The sequence below is a fragment of the Besnoitia besnoiti genome, assembly GCF_002563875.1.
Source record: "Besnoitia besnoiti strain Bb-Ger1 chromosome Unknown contig00015, whole genome shotgun sequence".
Lineage (NCBI taxonomy): Eukaryota > Apicomplexa > Conoidasida > Eucoccidiorida > Sarcocystidae > Besnoitia > Besnoitia besnoiti.
This window is the reverse complement of record NW_021703917.1, coordinates 1,683,624-1,706,611: the sequence shown is the minus strand read 5'-3', so window position 1 is coordinate 1,706,611 and position 22,988 is coordinate 1,683,624. Positions and strand designations below refer to the sequence as shown.

Genomic DNA, 22,988 nt, shown 5'->3' with positions numbered 1-22,988 from the left:
TCAGGTAAATGCCGTTGTAAACTCCGCGAGACGGAGACAAACGTTTCGTCCAAGTACAATCTGAGACGAGAGTAACATCTCCAAGGGAACAGGAGACAGATGTTTCTCCAGTTACATCACATTGGTTGTACGCGTCCTCCGCAACAACCCCGGACCATCTTCGTTACACACATGCATTGATGTATGGAGAACTAACTTAGTCCATATCTGCCCACGCGTCGTCTTCGATTTCGATAACGGTTTCCGTCTCCGGTGCCTCGCCAGTCACACCACCTTCTTCTGCGCCTTCGAACATGACCTGCTCGCCTTCTGCTTCGCCGCCGCCCCGCCACTTGCGTACATGCCCGCGCCGATCGCGGCAGCGAGCAAAAGAACACCACCAACGACACCACCGGCAATTGCTGCAGTCGGCGGACCTCCTTCTTCTTTCTCACTATTGCTTCCCTCAGTCGAGGTGTCCTCCTCTTCGATCGGACCCTCCTCAGTGCTCTCGTCTACTCCAGGTTCGCCTTGCTCGCCCTCGCCACCAGTGGTTGGGGGTTCGATCTCTCCAGTCGGGGGTTCGATTTCTCCAGTGGGGGGTTCCATCTCTCCAGTGGGGGGCTGGATTTCTCCAGTCGGGGGCTCGACTTCTCCATACGGGGGCTGGATCTCTCCAGTCGGGGGCTCGACTTCTCCATACGGGGGCTCGACTTCTCCATACGGGGGCTCGATTTCGCCAGTCGGGGGCTCGACTTCTCCATACGGGGGCTGGATCTCTCCAGTCGGGGGCTCGACTTCTCCATACGGGGGCTCGACTTCTCCAGTCGGGGGCTCGACTTCTCCATACGGGGGCTCGACTTCTTCAGTCGGGGGCTCGACTTCTCCATACGGGGGCTGGATCTCTCCAGTGGGGGGCTCGACTTCTCCATACGGGGGCTGGATCTCTCCAGTCGGGGGCTCGACTTCTCCATACGGGGGTTGGATCTCTCCATACGGGGGCTCGACTTCTCCATACGGGGGCTGGATCTCTCCAGTCGGGGGCTCGACTTCTCCATACGGGGGCTGGATCTCTCCATACGGGGGCTCGACTTCTCCGTACGGGGGCTGGATCTCTCCAGTCGGGGGCAGGAGTTCTTCAGTGGGCGGGACCTCGGTGGTCCCCTCCTTGCAGATCTCAGATTCGGCGCACAGGCACTTGACGTTGTCACATTGGTCTCTCACGCGGATGCGGAGTTCCGGCTTCGGGTTGCCACATTCCGTCCAAGCACCGAAGGCCTCACACACTTCCGCTGTAGCAGACGCGCATACACACAGGGCTGCCGAATACGCCTTTGCACGCTTTTCAGCTTTGCAAGCATGCGACTCTGACTGGCTGGTCCCCACATGTGCGGCACAACAACTCGCAGCGTTGTTGGTCCATTCCGTACGGCACCCCGCGTCCTCACGTCGCCCCTCTCAGCCCTCTCAGACGCAATTCGAAGAACCGCATATCGCGCTTACTCTCGCAATGGCGAACTTCTTTGAGGTTCGGGCACTCCGAGTAGCTCCTCTCCTGCATGTGGCCTGCGCATTCGCTCCACTCGCTGAGCGAGCCACCTGGATCGCACATCACAACGCACCGAGCACGCCTCACTGTAGTTCCAGCCCTGCTGTTACTGCCAGAGCACGCAGCGACCTGACTGCAGAAGGTGGTGGTCACGCCGCGAACGCCTTCAGCGCATGCCCTTTGGGGGCACAGGCTCCTGCGACCCTGGCACGACTTACAGGTGGACTCGGTCTCAGTCTCGTGGCCATCCGGGAAGCAGAACCTGACTTCGGTGGTGTCGTTTTGCAGGCAGGAGCGGGTCTGCTGGTGCAGGCCGTCCTGCACTGGCTCGCAGAGAGACCACGCGCTCCAGGATCTGCAGCTGCCGTCCTCAGCGCCGCCGACGTTGCTTGCGGGGCAGTCGGCGAAGATCTTCTCAGACGAACATTGCTCGCGGGTCGTCATCATCATGCTCTCGATTGGCAAGCCACACTCGGTCCACTCTTCCCACGGTCCGCATGCGCTTTCGATAGCTGCACGCGCGCACAACGCCAGTCCGACACGTACGTGCAAAGGTGCCGGCGTACGGCGACGCAATTTTGGTGGCTGCAGGGACAGCCTTCATGAGAAACTCGCAGCACAGTTGGCATTAGTCACTCTAACACGGCACTGAGCTGCGACACTGCACGCAGAAACCCTCGTGGGCCTTTCAGGTCCGTCGTCGGTCGAGCTTCGGCCACACTCACGGACCGACTGCATGCACGCTTTCAGAGCTACACTCGCCTGACTCTCCGAACCCAGCTGGGAAGTCGTTACCTTCCTTCGGGCACTCCAGGACTTGCACTTGGTTCGCGCATTCCGGAGACTCGGTGTTTTGGCGGCGACGGGTGCTCATGTTGTTGGCCTCGCCCGGGCACTCGCTCCAGGAGCCCCACGGTCCGCACGGGTGTTCAGCATCCTCGCCCTCGCCTTGACCCGGTTGGCAGACGGGCGGCAGCGTCACTTGCTCAGCGGAGCACGGCAGCTTCTCCACCTTCTCCGGCAGGCCGAGGCACGTGCGGGTCTGGACGCCCTCTTGATCGCACATCGACCACGGGCCCCAGCTGACGCAGAAGTCCTGAGAGGGCACCATGTCCACGGAGACGCAGCTCTTGCCGTCGCCCATGTAGCCAGTGTTGCAGCGGCACAAGAAGGATCCCGGCGTGTTCTCACAAACCGCGTTCGAGTCGCAGAGCTGCTCGCCAGACTCGCACTCGTTGATGTCCTGGCAGTGCTTGCCGTCTCCGCTGTAACCGGTTCCGCACTCGCACGTGTAGCTGCCTTCCGTGTTTGTGCAGTGGGCGTGCGGGTCGCAGCTGTCGGTCTGGGTCGCGCACTCGTCGATATCTGCGCAGGAGTTGCCGTCGCCTTCGAAGCCTTCCTTGCATGTGCAGACTGCCTTGTCGTGGTTCTCGCACGACGCGTTAGGAGAGCACGGGGAAGTCTCACCCTCGGTGCAGAAGTCAGTGTGGACGCAGTTGCCGCCGTCGTCGTGGAAGCCGGGTTTGCACGCGCACGTGTAAGATCCTGGTTCGTTGACGCAAGTAGCATTCTCGCCGCACACGTCTGCGACCTCGCACTCGTCCCGATCGACGCAAGACAAAGTGCTGCCTTCGCCCGAGGCAACGTAGCCGTTGTCGCACTCGCACTTGTAGGATCCATCGGCGTCCACGCAGTGGGCGTTGACCGGGCAGGTGTGCACGCCCTCGCATTCGTTCACGTCTGGAGCCCATGCACAACGCCACACACACGCTAGCATCTCGGGACAGGGGCAAAGACCACCAGATATCAGTATGCATGCGACGTTCGACTTTTAATTCGCGGCTGGCGGGGGCAACTCTCTCAAGCAGCAGGCAAACCCCAGAGTCGACTTACTGACGCAGCTCTTGCCATCGCCGATGAAGCCTGACAGGCACTCGCACGTGTACGACCCCGGGATGTTGACGCAAGACGCCTTGTGGCTGTGGCACTCGTTGGTCGAGCTCTCCGCGCACTCGTCGATGTCAGCGCACACGCCGTCCCTCAACTCGAAGCCAGGCTGGCACGAACAGTTGTACGAACCGGTAGTGTTCTCGCAGACCGAGTTGGGTCCGCACGGCTCGCCACTCGTGCACTCGTCGATGTCAACGCAGTCGTGGCCCTGTTGGTTGTATCCAGCCTCGCACGTGCATGAGTATGCACCAGGAATGTTCGTGCAAACGCCGCCCTGAGCGGCACAGTCGTTCGAGCTGGAGTCGGCGCATTCATCGATTTCCTTGCACTGCTCGCCCTCCAGGCGGTAACCCGGTGCGCACTTGCACTCGAAGCTTCCCATGGTGTTATTGCAAATCACACCTTCGGAGCCGAAGCTCGCGCACTGGTTCTCCCCGCACTCATCGACATCGATGCATCCCTGCTCGCCGCGGCCGCCGTTGGCAGTGGTGTAGCCTTGCGGGCAAGTGCACGTGTAGTCGGTGCCGTCCTCGGTTTCAGTACACGTGGCCAGAGAGTGGCAGCCGCCCTGCCCGCAGTAGTCGACCTTCACGCAAGCGCCATCCTTCTTCTCGTAGCCAGCGTTGCAGGAAAACTCGACGCCTCCAACGGTGTTGACGCATGTACCGTTCGCAGGGGTGGCTGCAGCTCCTGATGTGCACTCATCGATGTCTTCGCACACGGTCTGCGAGCCGTTGACCTTCTGGAATCCAGCGTCGCAGACGCACTCGAAGCTGCCTGGAGTGTTTTGGCAAGTCGAGTGCTCAGCGCATCCCGCGGTGTTGGTCGCGCACTCGTCAATGTCCGTGCAAGTCTTGCCGTCCTCAGAAGGCGTGTAGCCTTGAAGGCAAGAGCAGGCGTACGACCCGACTGTGTTGGTGCAGACGCCTCCGTCGCTGCCCTTGGCGCAGTCGTTCGCATCGTCCACGCCGCACTCGTCAATGTCGATGCAGGAGATCGTGCCATCCGGATTGGTCACCACCGTGTATCCGGCCTCGCACTCGCACTTGTACGACCCCGCAGTGTTCACGCACACGCCGCCTTCACGGGGGCACAGGTCGACGCCTTCTGCGCACTCGTCGATGTCAACGCAGCCGTCTTGTGCGCCGACCTTCGTGTGGCCGCTGCCCTTGTAGCCGACGCGGCACGAGCAGGCGTAGTCCGTTCCAGCCTCGTTCTCTGTGCAGTCTGCATTGGCGTCACAGTCGGCGCGGTCCTGGGAGCACCACTCGACGTTGCTGCATTCCTTTCCGTTGCCTTCGAATCCGTCGTTGCACGTGCACTCAAACGAGCCCTCCACGTTCTTACAGGTGGCGTGGGGGGAGCAGTCGCTCTTCTTCAACGCGCACTCGTCGATGTCGTGGCACGCGAACGCATCGCCTTCGTTGTGCGCGAATCCTTCCGCGCAGGTGCACACGTAGCTGCCGACCGTGTTGGTGCAAGTCGCGTGGACGCCGCACTGGTGCGCGTTGGTCGCGCACTCGTCGACGTCTTCGCATGAGCGCCCATCGCCCTGGAATCCAGTCTTGCACGCGCACTCGTAGCTGCCCGCCGTGTTCTTGCACTCCGCACTCGCGTGGCAAGCGTGTTTGCTGGCACACTCGTCGATGTCCTGGCACTTGCCGGTGGGGAGAAGCTCGTATCCGTCGCTGCAGCCGCACGAGTAGGACCCCGGAGTGTTTGTGCAGACACCGCCTTCGGCAGGAGACGAGCAGTTGTTCTCTGTTTGGCATTCGTCGCGGTCCTGGCATCCGCCGGCGCCCAGGCCATCTCCGACGTATCCTTCAATGCACGTGCATTCGTAGCTCGTTCCGTTGTTGACTTCCTGGCAGGTGGCGTGAGGGGAGCAGTTGCTCTGCGCGCAGAAGTTGATCTTCTGGCACCCCAGGCCCCGGCGCTCGTAGCCGGCGTTGCACTCCCACTCGAAACCGCCTTCGGTGTTCTTGCATGAGGCGTTGGCCGGGGTCAGCTCGGGAGTAACTGCGCACTCGTCGATGTCGTGGCACGTGCGGCTGTCATCCATGTTGCCGTAGCCGGACAGACAGCGGCACACCCAGCTGCCTGGAGTGTTGTGGCATTCGGTGTGCTCGCCGCACGCGTCTTCGTTATCCGCGCACTCGTTGATGTCCGTGCATGTCTTTCCGTCGCCGGAGAACCCTGGGTTGCATGTGCACGTGTACGATCCGGCCGCGTTCTCGCAGGTTGCAGACTGGTGGCACGGGTTGGCTGCGCACTCGTCGTTGTCCGTGCAGGTCTTTCCGTCCCCGGAGAACCCGTCGTTGCACGCGCATGTGTAGGAGCCAGGGATGTTGGTGCACGTCGCATCTGCCGAGCAGCCAGCGCTTCCGTCCGCGCATTCGTTGACGTCCGTGCAGCTGTCCGCGCCTTTGCCTTCGCCAGTGAATCCGGCGTTGCACTGACACTCGTATGACCCGTCGGTGTTGACGCACAATGCATTCGTGTCGCAGTCGTTCTGTGGGGTATCCTTGTTGCACTCGTCGACATCGATGCACGGGCTGTCAGGCTTTCCGTTTCCAGAGTAGCCCGGGTTGCAGACGCACGAGAAGCCAACCGTTTCGTTGCGGCAAGTCGAGTTCTCGGTACAGTCGTCGAGACCCTCGACGCAGTAGTCGATCTTTCTGCAGGGGGACTCGATCGTGCCATCGCCGCGGTAGCCCTCCGGGCAGGCGCAGGTGAAGCTGCCTTCGTTGTTGGTGCAGAGTGCATGGGTGCTGCACGCAGTGCCCGACGCGCACTCGTCAATGTCCTCGCAGGTCTTCGTTTCGAGGTTCATGCGGAAGCCGTCGTTGCAGACGCACTCGAAGGAGCCGGTGGTGTTGACGCAGGTCGCGCGCGGGTCGCACATGTGCTCGCCTTGGCACTCGTTGACGTCCTCGCAAGATCCACTGTCGGTTTTCTGATATCCGGGCTTGCAATCACACTCGTAGCTGCCCTCAGTGTTGCGGCAGACGGAGTGAGCTGGGCACTGGTGGGTGTTGGTGGCGCACTCGTCGCGGTCCACGCAGGGGTCGTCCGTCGAGCCGCTGCCGTCCTTCCCATCCCAGCCTCGGTTGCATTTGCATTTGCTGTTCTGGCCGTCCGCGAGGCAGACTGCGTTCTCCGAGCACGTGTGGTCCTTGCACGGGTTCTGCGGCTCGCAGGTGATGCCGTCGCCGTGGAAGCCCTCTCTGCACTTGCAGACGCCCTCCAACTTGTCGCAGGTGGCATGCTGCGAACAAGTGCTGCAGTCGAACTTGGGGCAGACGCGGACTTCCTCGCGGTCGCAGTGCTCGCGCTGGCGTCGGTACACGACGCCACCGACACACTCGTTCCAGCTCGGCAAGTGAGGAGACCAGGGACTCCAGGCGCCGCCTGACCGCACGCACGACGAGATCCACAAAAACACACGCTCGCCTCCACGAAGCGGTTTCTATTAGGCAGTACGAAAGTCACTGACACTCCGAACCCGTATCACCTCCCTCCCCTCCCCCCCTCTCGCAACCGGGGACAATACTATGTCGGCCTCGCGAGGGAGCCGATACACACACACACAGCCCAGTTACCTCTCCCACGAACTGCTTACAGGTGCTGTCGGCCGCGCCGCACTCTCGGACCTCCACCAGCGAGCAGCTAGCGTTATGGCGCTCTTGCAAGCCCTTCGAGTTGCAGAAAGTCCACGGCGTCCATCCGCCGACGCATTCCTCCTTGTTGGGGCACTGGCGGCGCTCAACGTGGTGGTCGCAGCCTGCGCGGTAACGGGTCTGGATCTCGTGTCCCTTGCAGTCTTCCATGCTGGGCGTCCACGGCGTAAACTCGCCACCTGAACAACAAAGGTATGTCGGAGGGCGCAACCCGCACTTGGCCGCCACCTTACGCGGGTCGCCACAGGCGTCTTACTTCGCTCGTGCGCAGACGCTGCATTCTTTTTCGGGGCGTCCAGCATTTACGTCAACCCTTGCCGCGCCACCCCAATGCTGCGCGATGATCGTGCGCGGCCTATGCACACGAGCTTATCCTGCTTACATGATGGAGGCTTGGAGCATTCGCGGGTTTCTACCACATCTCCGCATCGAACGTTGTGGCGTTCCTGCATGAAGCTGTGCTCATCGCAGTACGTCCAGCGGGTAAATACGGCAGGGCATTCCTCTGCCAAGGCACCTGAACGCACAAAAGCAATTCGGCCAACTGATGAAACACGCGCTTCATCGAGGACTCCGCGAATGATGAATCTTTCGAGCGAGCTGTGTGACTCTCTGCAGCCCCTCGTGCTCGCCCACGCGTCGCCAGATACAGAGCGCGACAACACGCATGTATGGCGACGTTAGCCGGACATTGACACCTCCTGCTACGGAATGGAGGAGGCAGCCACAGTGGCAAAAGGACGTCGATGAGATGCGTGTGTGTCGCCTCCCCACAAGCCACGGCCCCCAGTTTGCTATCAGTGCCTCAACGGCTGCACTAAAAAAACCGCGTAGCGTTAGTTTCGAGACTCAACGAGAAAAACCTCATTGAACTCGGACGGACCACGAACGCCTCCACGGTGGAAGAGTTTTCTTCTCCTCCTGGGGCTGCGCCGCGTCCCCTCCGCGAATTGCCTACCTTGGGGGCCCCGGATCGATAGGATGCCAATGGCGACACAGAGTGTCGCCACGGCGACAGACGACCGGCGAAGCGCCATTTTACCGAACTTATCCACTCCCAGACTTCAACAATCATCCATGAACGTTGCAACACACCTCTACAGCCCCCAACCAATGAGGAGGGGGACACGACCTCCACCCGGCCGGGCAGGGGATCGAAGCCGCACACGACAGCCAGAAAGTGCTAGGGGTGCGGAGCACGCCCTTCTGGAGAGTTCGTCAGGTTACGATGAATGTTCGCTTAAGGAAAGGAAAAAAACAGCTGCATTTCACGCCCGTGGCACTACACCGGATTGCACGCAGTAGGAATTACTCATGAAAATAGAGGCGCCGAGCCCTGCCGCGGCGTCCGGTCAAGCTAGCGGGGCGGAAACCTCACGGCGGGGGCCCTAAGCGGGATGATACTGCGGCCTGTTGACCGGGGACGCAGGACATTGAGGAGGTAGATAATACGTGGAATTGGACAAGTTCCACGCGCCAAATTTTTTGGAAACAAACACGGTGAAAAATGGGGAAAAGGAAAACCGAAGCGATCCTCCGAGCTGCGTTGTTGTATTTACTACTAGGGGCGTCAACCAACCAGGGCCGTGGAATCCATTCCAGTGGCTCCGTGGGTATGCTGCCTCGCCCCTACAGGAATGGGGTCAAGGGAAGAAACAAAAAGGCAGGTACAGCACAGTGGCCGGCTCTTTCCCGTGACGGACACTGTTGGAAACTCTGAAAAGGAAAGAACTCCATGGAGCATGGAGAATTCGGTACATAAAGCGAATACCCCAGGCAGAATTCGTCCCGGCAGCAATGCACCACTTTTGCTGCTTGTTTTTTTGTGGCACACGAGAGCCAGCGCTCGACGGCACCGCTGCCTCGGTTTGGCTCGCCTACCCGTGGGTTGCTGCACTACGCACTACATACCCCGCGGCCGATCGGCATGATCCCACGCGCGGACGCTTCGCCCTGGGCCTTTCGGCTCCACTTTCGCCTGGTGCCAGCCTACTACTAGCGTGGGCGCGCGGCTTCTTGTCGCCCGCTCTCCGGCTTCCCACCGCCGCCGCGTTGGAGAACGAGTGCGCCGGGCGCTCGCCGCAGATCCCCGCGGCAGTCCGGGAGCTCGCCGCATCCGCCTGTCGAGATGCGCAGGTAGCTGCTGCGGTGCACTGCCTGTGCGAGGGGAGTGATCTCTGCGGACCGTCTCCAACACGAGAAACCCATTCTGCAGACAGCATGCTGCCCGCAAGGGAAATCGCCCTTGGCATGTCATGACATGCCGACGAATGCCTGCGAGTCAGCAGCGCCTGTGTTTGCTTCTTTCGCGCTCCGCCGTACTGCTGCGGCCCTGCACCACGCGGGCGCTGCCAGAACGGACCGAAACAACGAATCGGCTCCGCGAGCATTATAGGCGTCGTGGCGCCTGTAAGTAGAGCGCGTGCTGCACTTTTTCTCTCCGGTGTTTCCTGACGCATCGGGCAAAAGGGCTTTGGTCCGCAGACCGTGCAAGCGATTTGCGGCTCGCGAACGGTTAAGCACGATTGGAATTCACTTTTGCTGGGGTGGGGTAAAAGGCCTTCAACGGCAATTACCACCTTGGTGTCCGTGCAGGGGAGCGTTGACTTTTTTTCCGTAGTGCTACGATGGTAAATGCACTCGCTTGCACGTCGAATCTCACAGGAGGCGGCACTGCTGCGTACAAGAAGTGTAGTAGCCATCCGTTCTACAGGCTCTAGCGCGCTCGGAACCTCGAGATGTGGCATGTCGCGAGGGCAAGAGGTATCCTTGGGATAGGAATGCTTCATGATGCAACTCCGCTTGCAAAGCGCCCTCGGCCGGAACGCTGGCCAGATCGTTTCGATTGCAGCTATTCTGCGATATGTGGTGTTGCGACGCTTTCCCATGCGTCAAGTGCTTTCGCTTGAGCCAGCACAGTGCGGGTTTAAAATGCAAACAAGTTTGTGTCGGATGGTAGCTTGCCCGGCGACACAGTGTCCGTTGCAAAGACGTTACGATGCATCATGTGGATTTGCTCTAGTGACTACACGAGGCTCGCGCTAAGCACCTGGAGCTCGGGGAGATTGTTAAAAATTACGACTGAGAAGTCGACAGCCCACTCAATCCAGTTAAAGGGGAAGGTACCGATGTGTTCGCTAACCTAGTTATCTGTGCTGGAAACGAGAAACGTCTGGACCCCGCATGGCCACAGCCGTGATGCACGCATTATGCTCACGCTAGTGGATCATGCTTGCACCCGGCCGCGACACATGGTATCTTGCAGCCGTGACATGCGGAATTGTGCCGCACCCCTGTGGCGCGTTGCTCGAAAAACCTTTGAAATAGCAGATCAGTCCTTGTGCAGTGGTCCTCGAGGACGGTCTGCAACGCGGGAGCCAGTTTTCTGTGGGCCACGAGGAAATCAGTCAAGTTCCCAATACTGCGTCTTGGATGCAAGATAAGGCACGTCCACTCAATTCACGTGTCACTGTGAGGCCGGTTTCAACTCATTGTCCCAAGCCGTGACATCACTGGCGCATTGCTTCTCGATAACTGTCTCATTATCGCGCAGCCCTCTTCATAGACGACTACTTGCTGCTGCTTTGTTTGAAAGATCGTGCTGCAGAAGGATCGCAGCTTCGTGCTGCTCATGTCGTTGAACTTGCCGAAGGAGTTGTTCCACTTCGCACCGCTGCACAAACATCGTACAACACTCATTGCTTCTCATCAGTTGCCTCATCATTGGACATGCCAGGAATGCATCCAGTCACAATCACACCGCCTGACATCCGCCATACCCCGGCTCTGGTCTCTCGTACGCTAGAATTCCTCAGGCGTTGATGCGACTTTCAGCGCCGAGCTCCACTGGCGCCCCAGCGCTGTGCGCATGCCCCACCTAGCGTCCTCTATGTTGTCGGTTCGCCTCGTTACTTCCGTCCACTGCGAGGGCTCCCGCGAAAGCTTGCTTCCCTGAGTCCGCCTCAGACATCTGGTTCCGTCCTCACGGCGAAAAATGAAACCTTCTCATTTTGTGCGCTGTACTTCTGCATATGCTGTAGTCCTAGCGAGATACTCCCGGATGACGGCTGACTCTCACTAAGCGGCGGTTCTGCTTGCCTAACAGTCAGACTCCACGTTTGCAACTTGGCGCCGTTCGAAGATGATTGATAATATCTCATACGGCACCATTTGACGAAACCCTGCACCTCCGATCGCGACGCATTCCACGTGCTTTACTCCTCCTTGTTTGGCCTTGTTGTGTCAGGACTTCGTGGAGGAAAACATGGCTGTTTGTTGATCTGCTTCTCTATTTCTTAGTATGTTGTTACACTCACCTGTACGTGCGTATGAACGAGGACGAACGTCGCCGCCGTTACGACAAGCAAGGCGCACATGCACCCGAAAACGAGGAAAGTCCAAAAAACCCGGGCGTGATACTCAGCGGCGGCAGCGGCTTCGGCCACGAATCGGCAGTCGCTTTTCTGAAGTCAGACCCACGTTGCAAAAACAGAAGAGTTTTGGGGAGGCTTTTGCTATTTCGGAAAACAGAGTCACGCCTTCATTTGTCGTAGGCACTTCGAAAACGTATGGCCAGCCGCGATGCGCCGATCTTGTTGCGTATCGGTCGCCACTGCACACGTCTCCGCAGGCGCAGACTAATTTAGACGAAATAACGAAAATAAGTGACTTAAGAGGGCCCACCCATCGCGGAATCGGAGACCGTCAAGATGCTCGACCGACGCCGGCATAGTTACGAGCTGGCTCCTCCATTCAGCGTGTTCCCCCTTTAACTCAGTTATTTCAGTTCGTGCATAGACTGTACCAACACAGGGCTGTGCATGCACAGCTCGTCTGAAGAGCCACGAGCTTAGCGCCGCTCAATGGCAGTTTACCACCCACCCGACTGCACGAGAGGAATCTATTTCGGATGTGTTTCTACTTGAACAATCCATTTCGTCATACTAAACGTGCTGTCCAGTTGTCGCCTCGAGCACGTTCCTGCGACTTCGAACTGTCCTGCGTGAGACACTCAGGTACCCTTTTCATTCTGGCATTCTACCTTGTGAACCCATACTCTCCAGCGCATGCATTGGCGCTCTTTACTCCATCTACGTGTGTCAGCAAGGCGCTAGTGGGCGCCCACGCCGGATGAGCTCCAGAGACAGCAGAACCCAAGAGAGAGGACAGGAAAGGGAGTTTTTGTCTTCGTGCAAAGGCACTCTGCGAACGCGCGCTCTCTTTCTGGAATGAGAGGGTGACCGTCGAGAGCTGCCACTCTCCCGGCACTGCTCTCACGGCGCCAACACCAGCCACCAGAATCGGCCGCACATGTTGCAGAGACCGCTAGAGTAGCTAAGCAGATGACAACGCAGAGCAGGCCCTCAAAAAAGGGACTTACCGCCATCAAGCGTCGCTCCTCTTCGTCAATTACATCCACTGCTGCCCGTACTCGGCGCCGAATCCGCGCGCCTGCGCCAAGCTTCTCCACCACCGCCGACATGCTTTCAACCAACAGCGCATCGGCGCTATGCAGGCGCCGCACCAGCTGCAGGCCCAGGTCTGGAAAAACAGAAAGTGAACTCGTGAATCAACAAAAGCCGTAAATACACATTCCTTCACAAAATGGGGGCAACCAATGCTGCGACAACACCACGTACACAGCACTGCGGGCTGCATGCCATGGCGCAGGTCCGTTAGCTTACAGGGCGTCAGAGTTTGGTTTTCGCCAGACGACTAAATTATTTGTTATTTGGTTTTCTTGCCTCCCCTCTGGCATTAGCATACAGAGAGATCTATCGCCCGAAACTCTCTGCTGCTGGGCTCTTCTTACCGATCTCCCGCGCACTTTCGAAAAGTAAAAGCAGGCGCTGAAGTTGCCGCTGCGGTAATGCGTAGCCGAAGCTGAGTACATATTGCCCAGAAAAGAAAGGAGTAAGGAGATCACGAATCCAGCGCCCCACGGATCACCAACAGAAAGACGTACTGCTCGCATCAAGAACTTCGCCGTGCGTTGCTTTGTTTCTGCATGCGTTCCTACACGTCCACATTACTGTACGCCTTTGTATATATGATTGAACAGGTAGCAAAGGCGAGCGACATGAAGGAACACAGAGAAGCTGCTTCACACATGTGCAGCATCACGGGAAGCAGCCCGGGGTATCTGCCCGCACCGGCATGCGCGGATCTGTGGTGCTGAGCTTCTTTACCACGGGACCGCATTAGCACACCCGCGGCCTTGGAGACGCGTTCCACGAAGGTCCCACCAGACTGTAGGCATGGCTGCAGCCTGCTGCGAGCTTGTTCAGAGCCCGTCAGCCTGCGCGAGGCGATCCTCCGAGGACAGCCTCTGGCTGCACATGTGTAGCAGAATGCGTGATAGCTTGCGGCAGCTGTGTCACGCACATGCTCTGGGGTGCGCGCTTCCCGTTTTCCCGCTTCCTCGGTCCGTCTGGCACCCGTCGCCCTCTTGCTGTCCACTTCCCCGTGTCGGGTCCTTACTGGGCAACGATGACCTCCTGCGTGATGTCCTGAGAGACGTAGAAGCACCGGCGCGGCTGGTCCCCGCCCGGCCTGTGCGTCCTGCCGGCCGACGTTCTGGCGTGGAAGCCGTCGCCTTCGCGTTCTTCGCCACCTGCCGCAGCCCGTCGGTTCGCCTCTCTCGGCACGCTAGGGCCGCGCACAGGTCGGCGCCGTTCCCCGGCGCCTGGAGGCTCGCCGCCTTTCTCTCGCGACGCGCGCGGGCTTCTCCCTCCTCGCTGTGGCTCGCCGGTGGCGGGCGTCTCCAGCTGCAACTCCTCCGCCTGCTCAGCGGCGGCCGAAGGAAAGTGGAGAGGGCCCACAGGGGCGTCCGCACATGCCGCTGGCAAGGCCGCACCCCTGCGCACGAAGGCACATCGCACCGCAGCAAGCGGCGGAATACGAGGACGCGGCGTGAGAAGGCCCCCGTAGACAAGACAGGCAACGGCCCCGGGTCACAAGAAAGCAAAGTTCACATCCCTGTGCGTTGAGGATGATTATCAGCTTTTGCTGAGGGGTGACACCACAGCACACACCAGCAGGCGCCAACCCCCTGGCATGCCACTCCCTCAGCTAGCGCGTGCCCCACTATATATATATATATATATATGACGAGGCACAGATAGGCACATACACGCGAGCGCGAGTAGCTCAACGCACTCGAGTTTCGCGAAGGCCAGCGGGGCGAGCCAGCAGCTGTCAGGCCCCATATTAGTATGCGTATCGAGGTGAACTTGCTGTCGGCTTGAACGTGTTGGACGTGCCAGCACGTCTGCTGATTTCTTTCCAGCCAACGCGTCCACACGCCCTGCACGGCTCTCCCTAGCGGCGGCAGCCCGTGCGTGTCTTCGCAACTCTTTAAAGCGTCCTCTGCGGACTCTAGCTTCGCGTCTAAGCGGACCTCCGCGGCCGCCCCTCGCCGCTGCTCACCGGAAGGCCCACGCGTCGCCGGTCATTTCCTGCAGGAGCCGAGGCAGCCGCGCGTTCACGCCCTCCGTAGGCGACGTATAGAGCAGCGACGTGGCTGTCAACGGCGGCCAGAGATGCACAATTTCCCTGAAGGAAAGGCGAAAGCGTTGAGCCGAAATCTTGAATGACGGAAGACGCTCAGGCGCGCCGCAAGGGCACTGGAGACCGCCGCGAAGTAGCGTCGTGGATAGACACGAGACGAGGGAGCCAAGAAGGGAACACGCACTCCCCCTGAGTGCTTAAGCATATCTGCATCTCTGCCTATGGAGGCATCTCCAGCTGCCGGAGTGGACGCGCAAGGACGCCGTGCGATGGAGCAGGCTCAGGTTCGAGTGCGAAAGGCGTTAAAGGTGATATCGAGAAAAGACAGATAAAACGAGACACTCACCACTCCGAGCCGTCGTTACCGCTTTGGAGGTCTCCCAGAGCTTTTTTGAACGCCTGCACGCCGCCATCGTGCTTCGCGGCTGCGTCTAGCACAGCCGTGAAGAGGAGACTTCCTACTTGCCAGGTTTCGTCCTCCGCAGTCTCTCTCGCGCGCGGCATGACAAGCGAGGAAGCGCCAGAGGCCGAGAACAGCCTCTGTGCTTCGCCTAGGCCTCGCTGCCCCTTGGCCTCCACCTCGGCGACCAGGGCTCCTCGCGACTTGGTTCGTCTTCTCCCCGCGACGGCCTCGCGGCCGCGGCTCTCTCTCCGTGCTGCGCCGTCCGGTCTCTGGTTGCCGCCTCCGCCGTCTGCCGCTCCTTTGTCCTGCACGCGCCGCACCAGGCGCGCCGCTGCACTTTGTCGCGCGCGGCGAAACTTGATTGCAATCCCGAGAGGAAGGAAGCTCCAAGGAACAAAGAAGTCGCTTCGCACCGTCTCGCCGCGGCTCCTCGTCATCTCTAGGCTCGTGCTGTCCTCTTCGCGCCCTCCATCTGCTTCGCTGGCACCTTGTTGGGAGGCTATAGTTGAAACGACGTTTGATGCGAGATGCGCGTTTCGTCGGCGCCTCGGCGTCAAACCCAGGCTTTCGTTTTTTAGCGCCGCCTCTCCGATATGTCGCTCTCGCGTGCAGCGCCCGTCTGTCGCCCCGCGCCCTCCGCCCGCGTGGGCGTGTTCTCCAGTCGCTGCCTCCGCCGCGCACGTCTTCCTGCCTTCCATCCTGTTTGGCAAGAGGGCAGGAACCGCCGGCGCGCTGCGCCGCCTCTCGTCGCCTGCGCCTTCCTCTCCACTCCACAGCTTGGAGGCCACGTCCTCAGCCGTGCCCCCGCTCGAGGGGCGCACAGACAAGGTGGCGCTGGCGCCGAGGTCTACGGATCGGCGTCGCTCGTTTAGAGCGAAAAACGAAGAGACTGACGCAGGAAGCAGAGAAGGCGCGGCAGCGGCGGCGGCCCTAGACGCTCCCGGCTCGAGCGGAAGCGCGAGGCAGTGCGAGAGCGAGCTGCGAAAGAGCGACGGCGAAGCCGACAAGGAGTCAGGGAGAAACGGCAGCACCGTAGACAAGCCCTGCAGAAACGGGAGGTTCGGTTACAAAAAAGAGCAGTTTTTATGTCACAGAGAAAACGGATAAAGATAGATAGGAATCGCTGTGGGAAAGAGGATATCTATCGAACGCATGCAAACACTGGAGAGCGCCGCGTTCCCTCTCCACTGCAGTCAACAGACGGCACACTGGCGGCGCTCCACGCGCAGGGGGCTCGAAGAGCTCTCGGCTATTCTTCCGGCTTACGCGTGTGTGAAGGCGCCCATGATGGGCGCCTTCACACACGCATAGGCTGCCACGTATCTGACCGTACCACTTCCCTACAGACACTATCATCGAGGGGATCCACGCTTGCATGCAATCATATATATATATATATATGTTTTCATGTATATGCATATGGGCACGAAAACGTACGGAGGTAAGACAGCCCTCCACCTGCATTTGCGTGGGCGCCGCACACATGGGAAAGATATGGACAGAGACATGTACTTACGGGCAGGGGAAGGCATGTCGGCGTACATACATACATCGATACATCCATACATACATGCGTATCAAACAGGATATTTCGCTCACTTCGTGAGTCTTTATCCAGGCGAGCGACTGGGAGCTCTGCGCGTCTGGGGTCGCGGGAGTCGAGGGCAGCTGCAGAAGAAGGAAATCAAGCGAGCCAGCCGACGAGAGGAGAAGGAAGCTGACCGCCAGCGCGCAGCTGCAGCCGGCGAGGTAAAAGAAGATCGGCAGGAACGAGAGAAGGAAATTCTCGCGAGCCTGCCTCTGCGCGACACACACGACGGCAAGCACAAGAAAGAAACACAGGAGCAAACTTTTCAAAAATGGATAACAACGCGCTAGGCGGCAGGGCAGCTGCGCCACGCGCACGCAGAAGAAAGGCAAACACACACTCAGCGCCGCAACAACGATCAGGTGCGTACAAACTCCCGTGCGAGGCTGCGCCGTGCATCCGGTGCATCGATTTGTACGGGAAAAGCTACGCATTCACGCGAGTTCGGTGCAGAGAGCGGCCTGCGGCGATGCAGCAGAAATGCATTCAGAGACTTGCAGCAAACTGTCTTGCAGCTTCCCAAAAAAAGCCGAAAACCTCCAGGAGCACAAAAAAGCATCATCACACAGCACACCCACATACCTCTATGGATGTATGCACATATATACATATCTTTACATATGTAGATATGTGACGATTTGTTGGTAGTCGTGTACGCACGAGCCCTGGATTGCGCGTTGCGCCTCTTTTTCAAATCCTTCAGCTCGGATTCCGAGATCTCCTACCAGGGCAGGCGCCGCGCTGTTTGCGAAAGACGTTCGCTTTCGCCTCCAGGCAAAGAACGCGACGAGCGCGCAGGCGACCGCGGCGGAGACAAGCACGCCGAGGAGGACCGTGAGCCGCGAGAGGCGCAGCGTCCCGGAGACAAACGCGTGGAAATTCGTCAAATTCCACTCGAGACTCCGCCAGAGCAGAGGCAAGTCTACGGTCGCGATGGAGACCTCCAGGAGCTCCGCGGCCTCGTCGACCGCTGCGCGAGCTTCTGACCGCGCGACAGGGGAAAACTGCGTCTGCACAAACTCCGCCAGCGCCCGCTGCTCTTCCTGAACGAACGCCAGAAGCTGCCAAATGAACCGCGCGAGACGGCGCCGCCGGCCGGCGTCAGTGCAGCGCAGCACGCCCCCCCGGTGCGGTGCGTCGACGCCGAGGGCGCTCTCGGGCGCGCAACTCGCCTCCGCGGACGCCTGCCTCTCTCCGGCGCCCTCCAGCGACTCGGCAAAAAAGGCAGGTGCCGCGAATTCGCGGCCGTCGCTCGCGAAGGGCAGCACGCGCACCGGGCGAGGAGAGGAGGCCTCGTCGAGGTCGCGCGCTCCTCCGCGCTGCCGTCGGCGCTCCTCGGGCGGCCGCGGCAGGCCCTGAGCGCGATCGCCCACGTCTGCGTCTGCCTCGACCCAGCCCGCGCCTTCTCGAGTCTGTCCTCCTCTTCTGCCTCCCTGGAGCGGCTCCCCGGGCGACGCGGGCCCTCGCGGATCGCCTGCGGCGTGCTGACGCACGTCTCGGTCGCGAGAGTCTGCGCGCGAGCCGCCCGCTGCGTGGCGTGAGGCGCGGCGGCCTTCGCCGTCGCCCGCGCTGTCCCCCTGGCTCGTCGGCTGCGCGTTTGCAGCCAGGTCTGCTTTCTGCGCCTCCTCGAGGCGCCCCGCCGCGCCGCGGCCTACTCGTCGGCTTTGCGCGAAGAGTCGATCCCACGCGCAAGCGCACATGCCTCGCAAGCTGCGCAGAATCGAGCAGCAGCGCTTCCACAGCCTCACGGCCGCGCTGCCGCTCTCTCCTTCCCGACTTGCGTCCGCCCTCCTCGGCACCTCCGCCGCTCCGCTGTCTTGCGGAGACGGCCAAAGGGCGAGCAGACGCTGACGCGCCGCCCACCGCGCCTCGAGCGCTGCTGCGGCTCGTATCGCGGACGCGAGTTCGTCTCGCGGTTCTGATACAGGCGAGTCGTCTTCCTCGAAGTGCTCCCGCGTCGCGCCCTCCGCTGTCTCGCCTCGGGCGCGGCGGGACAGGCCTCTGCGCGTCTCTCCCTGGCTCGCGGGCGGCGCCTCCTCCTCCAGCGACTCCTGGGCGCTGCCTTCCTTTCCTGTCTCGGCGCTTTCCGCGGTCAGCTCGCCCCTGTCTCCAGTCGGCTCGTCCGCAGCTCGTCGGTCCTCTGCGGACATCCGCGGGAAAGGCGCGTCTTCCCGCCCCAACTGCGAAGAAGTCTCCTCGCAGTCGCTGCGGCAGGGGCCCTTTCTCCCCAAGGCGAAAGGCGAGGGGGCGCGCGAGGCAGCGGAGATCGACGAGGAAGAAAACTGTTTCGACTCTCTGCGGAAGACGTGAGAGAAAGCGTCGTCTGCGGCACTCGTCCAGGCGCGCGCCAGGCGATGCAGCTGGTGGCTGATGTCTTCGATTCCAGAGAAGCGCCGCGCCTCCGCTCCCTTTGAGGGAGGGCGTTCTCCGTCCCTCTCGTCTCGAGGATTCTTTCTCTCAAGGCTCGGCATCGGCGTCTCTTCCTCCCCCCTCTCCCCCTCACCCTGCTGCGCGAACGACGGCTCTGGCCTCGAGGTCGCTCGTTCCTCGTCGCCGCTGCCCTCCAAACTCGTCTTCTCCCCCTGCGGGCCTACCTCTCTCTCTCCGCGTCGCTCCACTGGGTCCGCCTCTGCGCGTGGCGAGGCCGGCGATGGCTGCAAGGGAGGCAGTCTGCGCGCGAGACCTCCCGGTGTGCGTCGCCAGATGCTGCCTCTCTCTTTTCTCGACGCATGGAGCGCCGGTCGCGCGTTTTGCCCGCGAGCCGCCGAGTCCTCGAAGCGCCGCGCGCCCTCGCTCTTCCTCCTCGCGTCGCTTTCGCGCGCCCTCGCTTCGTCAGCGGCTCCATCCTCCCCCTCCGCCGCGCCCTGCGCGCCTGGGGGCGGCGGCGCGCCGAAGAAAAAGCCGTCTGCTGCCTTGCCCACCGCGCACAGGGACGCGTCGAGCTGGGGGGTGGCGAGGAAGGCGCTGACGAAAAAGACGAGTGAAAACACCCCCACGAGGGAGGCGAACAGCAGCGAGCGCCGCGCGACCTGCCTGGCGGCGGAGGCGGAAGAGAGCGACGAGGGACAGCGCAGAAGGAGGCGCGCGTAGTGCGACGAAGACGACGACGAAGACGGCGACGAAGGCACAAAGTTTGAAGGCTCGGAGTGCACCGAGGAGGAAGCCAGCGAAACCAACGAGTCGCGGCAGTTCAGCGGAGACGAGGGGATGCTCGAGACGAAACCAGAGAAGGTGTCGCCCTCGGCGGCCGCGTCTGCGGCTAGGCTCCGCGCGAGGACCGAAGGCAGGAGGCGTAGCAGAAGGAGCGGCAGCAGAAGGAACAGCAGAACCGGCGCTAGCGAGAAGAGCAGGTAGCGCGCGAAGGCCCAGACGAGGGTGGAGGAGACAGGCCGGAAGGCGAAGGGCTCTGACAGAAAGCCCAACGCAGAAAACGGCTCCTGAAGGCCTGCGTTCTCATAGAGAAACCGCCCCGCCCCCCCGTCCCCCGCCATTCCGTCCAAGCCGCGTCTCGCGCCGCCCTCGTCGTCGGGCGCCTCCTCGCTGAGCTCCCCGTCGCCGCCGCGCGTCTCCGCCCCGCTTTCAGCCTCGCCCCTGGCAATCGCGTCCGTCTGCTGCGCGAGATATGACCGGTTGATCGCCGTCAGCAGCGCGACGACGTGCGTCGGAGCGCGCACATGCGCCAGAAAGGTCTTCTCCAGCCACGCGCGCGACGGCGTGAGCGCGGGGACGACGCGCGCCCGCCAGAAGTGCGCAAAAGCCGCAGCCAACCCCCCTGCCGCCTGGCGCCTATCGGCTCCCCCCGCAGGCGCCCGCGTGCAGTGCCGCTGAAGGAATGCCGTCCACGGCGGCGCCGCCGCGCGCGCCGGTGGGCGGATCGGGGGCGATGGAGGCGTCTCTGCTTCTCCTTCTTCTGCGGACGCATGCGCCTGGCGCTTGAAGGGCGACGCGGGAGGCGACGGCCGAATGTCTATGACTGGCGCAGGGAGCTGCGGGCGACAAGCGGCGGACGGCAGGCCTTCCTCGGCGTCGCGAGACCGGGAGCTCAGCGGCGCCGCGCCTGAAGATGAACCTGTCGGCGACTCAGCGGATAACGCGACGGACGGCGCCAGCAGCGCCGCAGCCGACGTTGAGGGCGAAGAGGATGAAACAGACGCGCGGGGACCTTGAGAGGACTGCTCAGGGAGGCGCACGGAGGAACTGCGGCGCGAACGGGGGTCGGAAGAGACCCACACAGGCGCGGAAGACGCAGCGGAGGGCTCCTGAGAGTTCGCAGCCCCCTCGGAAGCAGCTGCCGGCGAAGGAGCGGCGGCAGGAGTCGCTGCGTCTCCGGGGCGGCGCATCACGAGTGCCTCAGTCTGCGTCTCGCGCACGCCTCTCTCTCGTGGGCTGGCGTCTTCGGGCTTCGTGTGGAGCCCTTCCGACGCGGTGTTCAGCGGAGCAGCCTCAGCCAGAGAGAGAGAGGAGCGCCCAGCAGTGGACGCGTCGCGCCGTGCGTCTCGAGCCTGAGAAGGGTTTGCAGCTGCCGCAGAGGGGGAACCCAGCGCAACGCAAGAAAGCAGAAGAGACAAGACGAGACAGAGAGGAAGCCGATGAAGGAGACGCGGGCGCAGAGAGGCGCGCGACCGCCGCCGCTCCGAGGGAGGAGAGGACAAACATGCCGAAGACGCAGAAGACGCAGAAGAATACGCAGTTGAAGATGCAGAACAAGAGGCAAATGAAGACGCAGATGAAAGCTGGAACGGAATGGAGGGCAAAACGCGGCGCGACAGAGGGAGAGGAAGACGAGGAGGCGCAGACAGAGCTTCTGAAGAGCGACAGGCCGCACGCAAGGGCGCGCGGGCAGACCGTGCAGGAGGCAGGCGTGAGGCGCGCGAGGTCCCGCTCGCAGGGGAGGAAAGCGACAGCGCAGGGCCTGAAGGGATGGAAGGAGAAGGCAAGAGAGGAGAAGTCGAGAAAGAAGCAGAAGAGGAAGAAGAAAGCGTGGGAGGCCGCCACCTAGGCCGGGTGGCGCGACAGACTACGTCGCACGAGGAGACGGCCATTGCGTCAGAGTTCCATGAATTGGAAAGGAGAAGACTTGTAGAAGAGTGGAGAAAAGAAGACACCTGCTGAAGTTAAGCGGCTCAGAGCCCTCCGTTCCTTCTCTCTCTCCCGGTGCTTTCCCTGCGTCTTCTCTTCGCATTGGTGAAGTCTCACGCGCCGCCGTGTGCCTCACGCCAGAGAAGACACTCGCTCGGTGCACGCACTATCTGCGTCTGCAGAGAAAAGCGTTAGTCCGTTACAACGGCGAGAGCAATGCCTCTTTTTTCGCTTGAAATCGACGGCAAATCGCAGAAGCTTGAAGGTGTCGTGGTGTCTCCTCGTCGCCGTCACCAGTTTACCCGCAGCGTCGGCGGTGTGCGCGGCAGCAATTTTTAACAGGAAGGTTGAAGACGCAGGCGTCTTGCGTGTATGGAGAGTGTCTGAAGCACCTGAGGGCGGAAAAGACAAAGTGGAAAAGTGTTTTCGCGGGATTTTCAGCCGCCATCTGTCGTGTCGAGGCCGAGGACCTTGAAGACAAAGCCGAAATCAGCGGCCCCAGGGGCTGCTCGCCCTCTTGTCTCTTTCTTCACCAGCCAGCGTATGCGCTGGAGCGCCCAGTCTCATTTCCAGTCTCCTCGAAAGAGAAGTATTCACTTGCAGAGGACAGAGAGGAGGGTGAAATGGAGCGAGGAGACAGCTCTTCCCTCCCAAAGCCGAAGGAAAACAAAAGACAACGCGTAGAGAAAGAACAGACAGACTCACACGAAAGGGCAATCGAAAGGCGCGGCCTCTCAAGCGGCACGCGCATGCTTTTCACGCGCTCGCTCTCCCCCGCTATTCTGGTCGCAACATCTTCCAGTCTTTCTTTTCTTCTTCTGGGGCGTCGGGGTGTCTCTGTCGCCTTCGTTCCCGTGGAGACGTTTGGAGACTACGCCAGAGTCCTCCAGGAGAGTCTTACCGGAGCCTTCAGACGGAAGAACTCGGATGGAACTCCATCCGAGATATATCGCCGGGGTTGGCTCCTTCACCTGCAGCACCCTGTTCCCCCGGTGTACGTAAACGGCTGCGTCTTTTCTGGTTCACCGATTGAGGGAATTTCGCGCCTTCTCGTCGCTTGTCTCGGCTTCGGCTGCTCTGCGTTCCTTTCTCGCTCGACGGGCTCCGAACGGTGAGGCGGCGCGGTGCCTGCCTGCACCACGCGTGTATAGAATGGCGACGGCGAAGGCGACGTTTTGAGGAAAAGAGTCATCTAAGGAGGATGGCGAGCGAGGTCTCTCCCCCGTGCCCCCTTCTGATGTGTCAGCTCTA

At 61.0% G+C, this 22,988-nt stretch overlaps 2 protein-coding genes across 2 annotated transcripts; both read right to left on the bottom strand.

The window, feature by feature from the left end:
• Nucleotides 1-264: 264 nt before the first annotated feature.
• BESB_029460 (microneme protein MIC12) lies at nucleotides 265-8,195 on the bottom strand (the record flags this gene model as incomplete). The annotated part of the gene is made up of 8 exons (XM_029361620.1): nucleotides 265-1,271; nucleotides 1,483-1,578; nucleotides 1,732-2,040; nucleotides 2,324-3,268; nucleotides 3,422-6,889; nucleotides 7,101-7,337; nucleotides 7,541-7,675; nucleotides 8,117-8,195. 8 exons carry the CDS (start codon nucleotides 8,193-8,195, stop codon nucleotides 265-267), a joined length of 6,276 nt encoding a protein of 2,091 aa, XP_029215520.1.
• A 2,522-nt stretch (nucleotides 8,196-10,717) lies between these two features.
• On the bottom strand, nucleotides 10,718-21,700 carry BESB_029450 (uncharacterized protein; the record flags this gene model as incomplete). Its single annotated transcript, XM_029361619.1, has 9 exons — nucleotides 10,718-10,831; nucleotides 11,475-11,621; nucleotides 12,539-12,699; nucleotides 12,971-13,041; nucleotides 13,639-14,016; nucleotides 14,587-14,712; nucleotides 15,014-16,113; nucleotides 16,670-16,870; nucleotides 17,384-21,700. The coding sequence occupies 9 exons, from the start codon at nucleotides 21,698-21,700 to the stop codon at nucleotides 10,718-10,720; spliced, it is 6,615 nt and encodes a 2,204-aa protein (XP_029215519.1).
• Nucleotides 21,701-22,988: the final 1,288 nt, after the last annotated feature.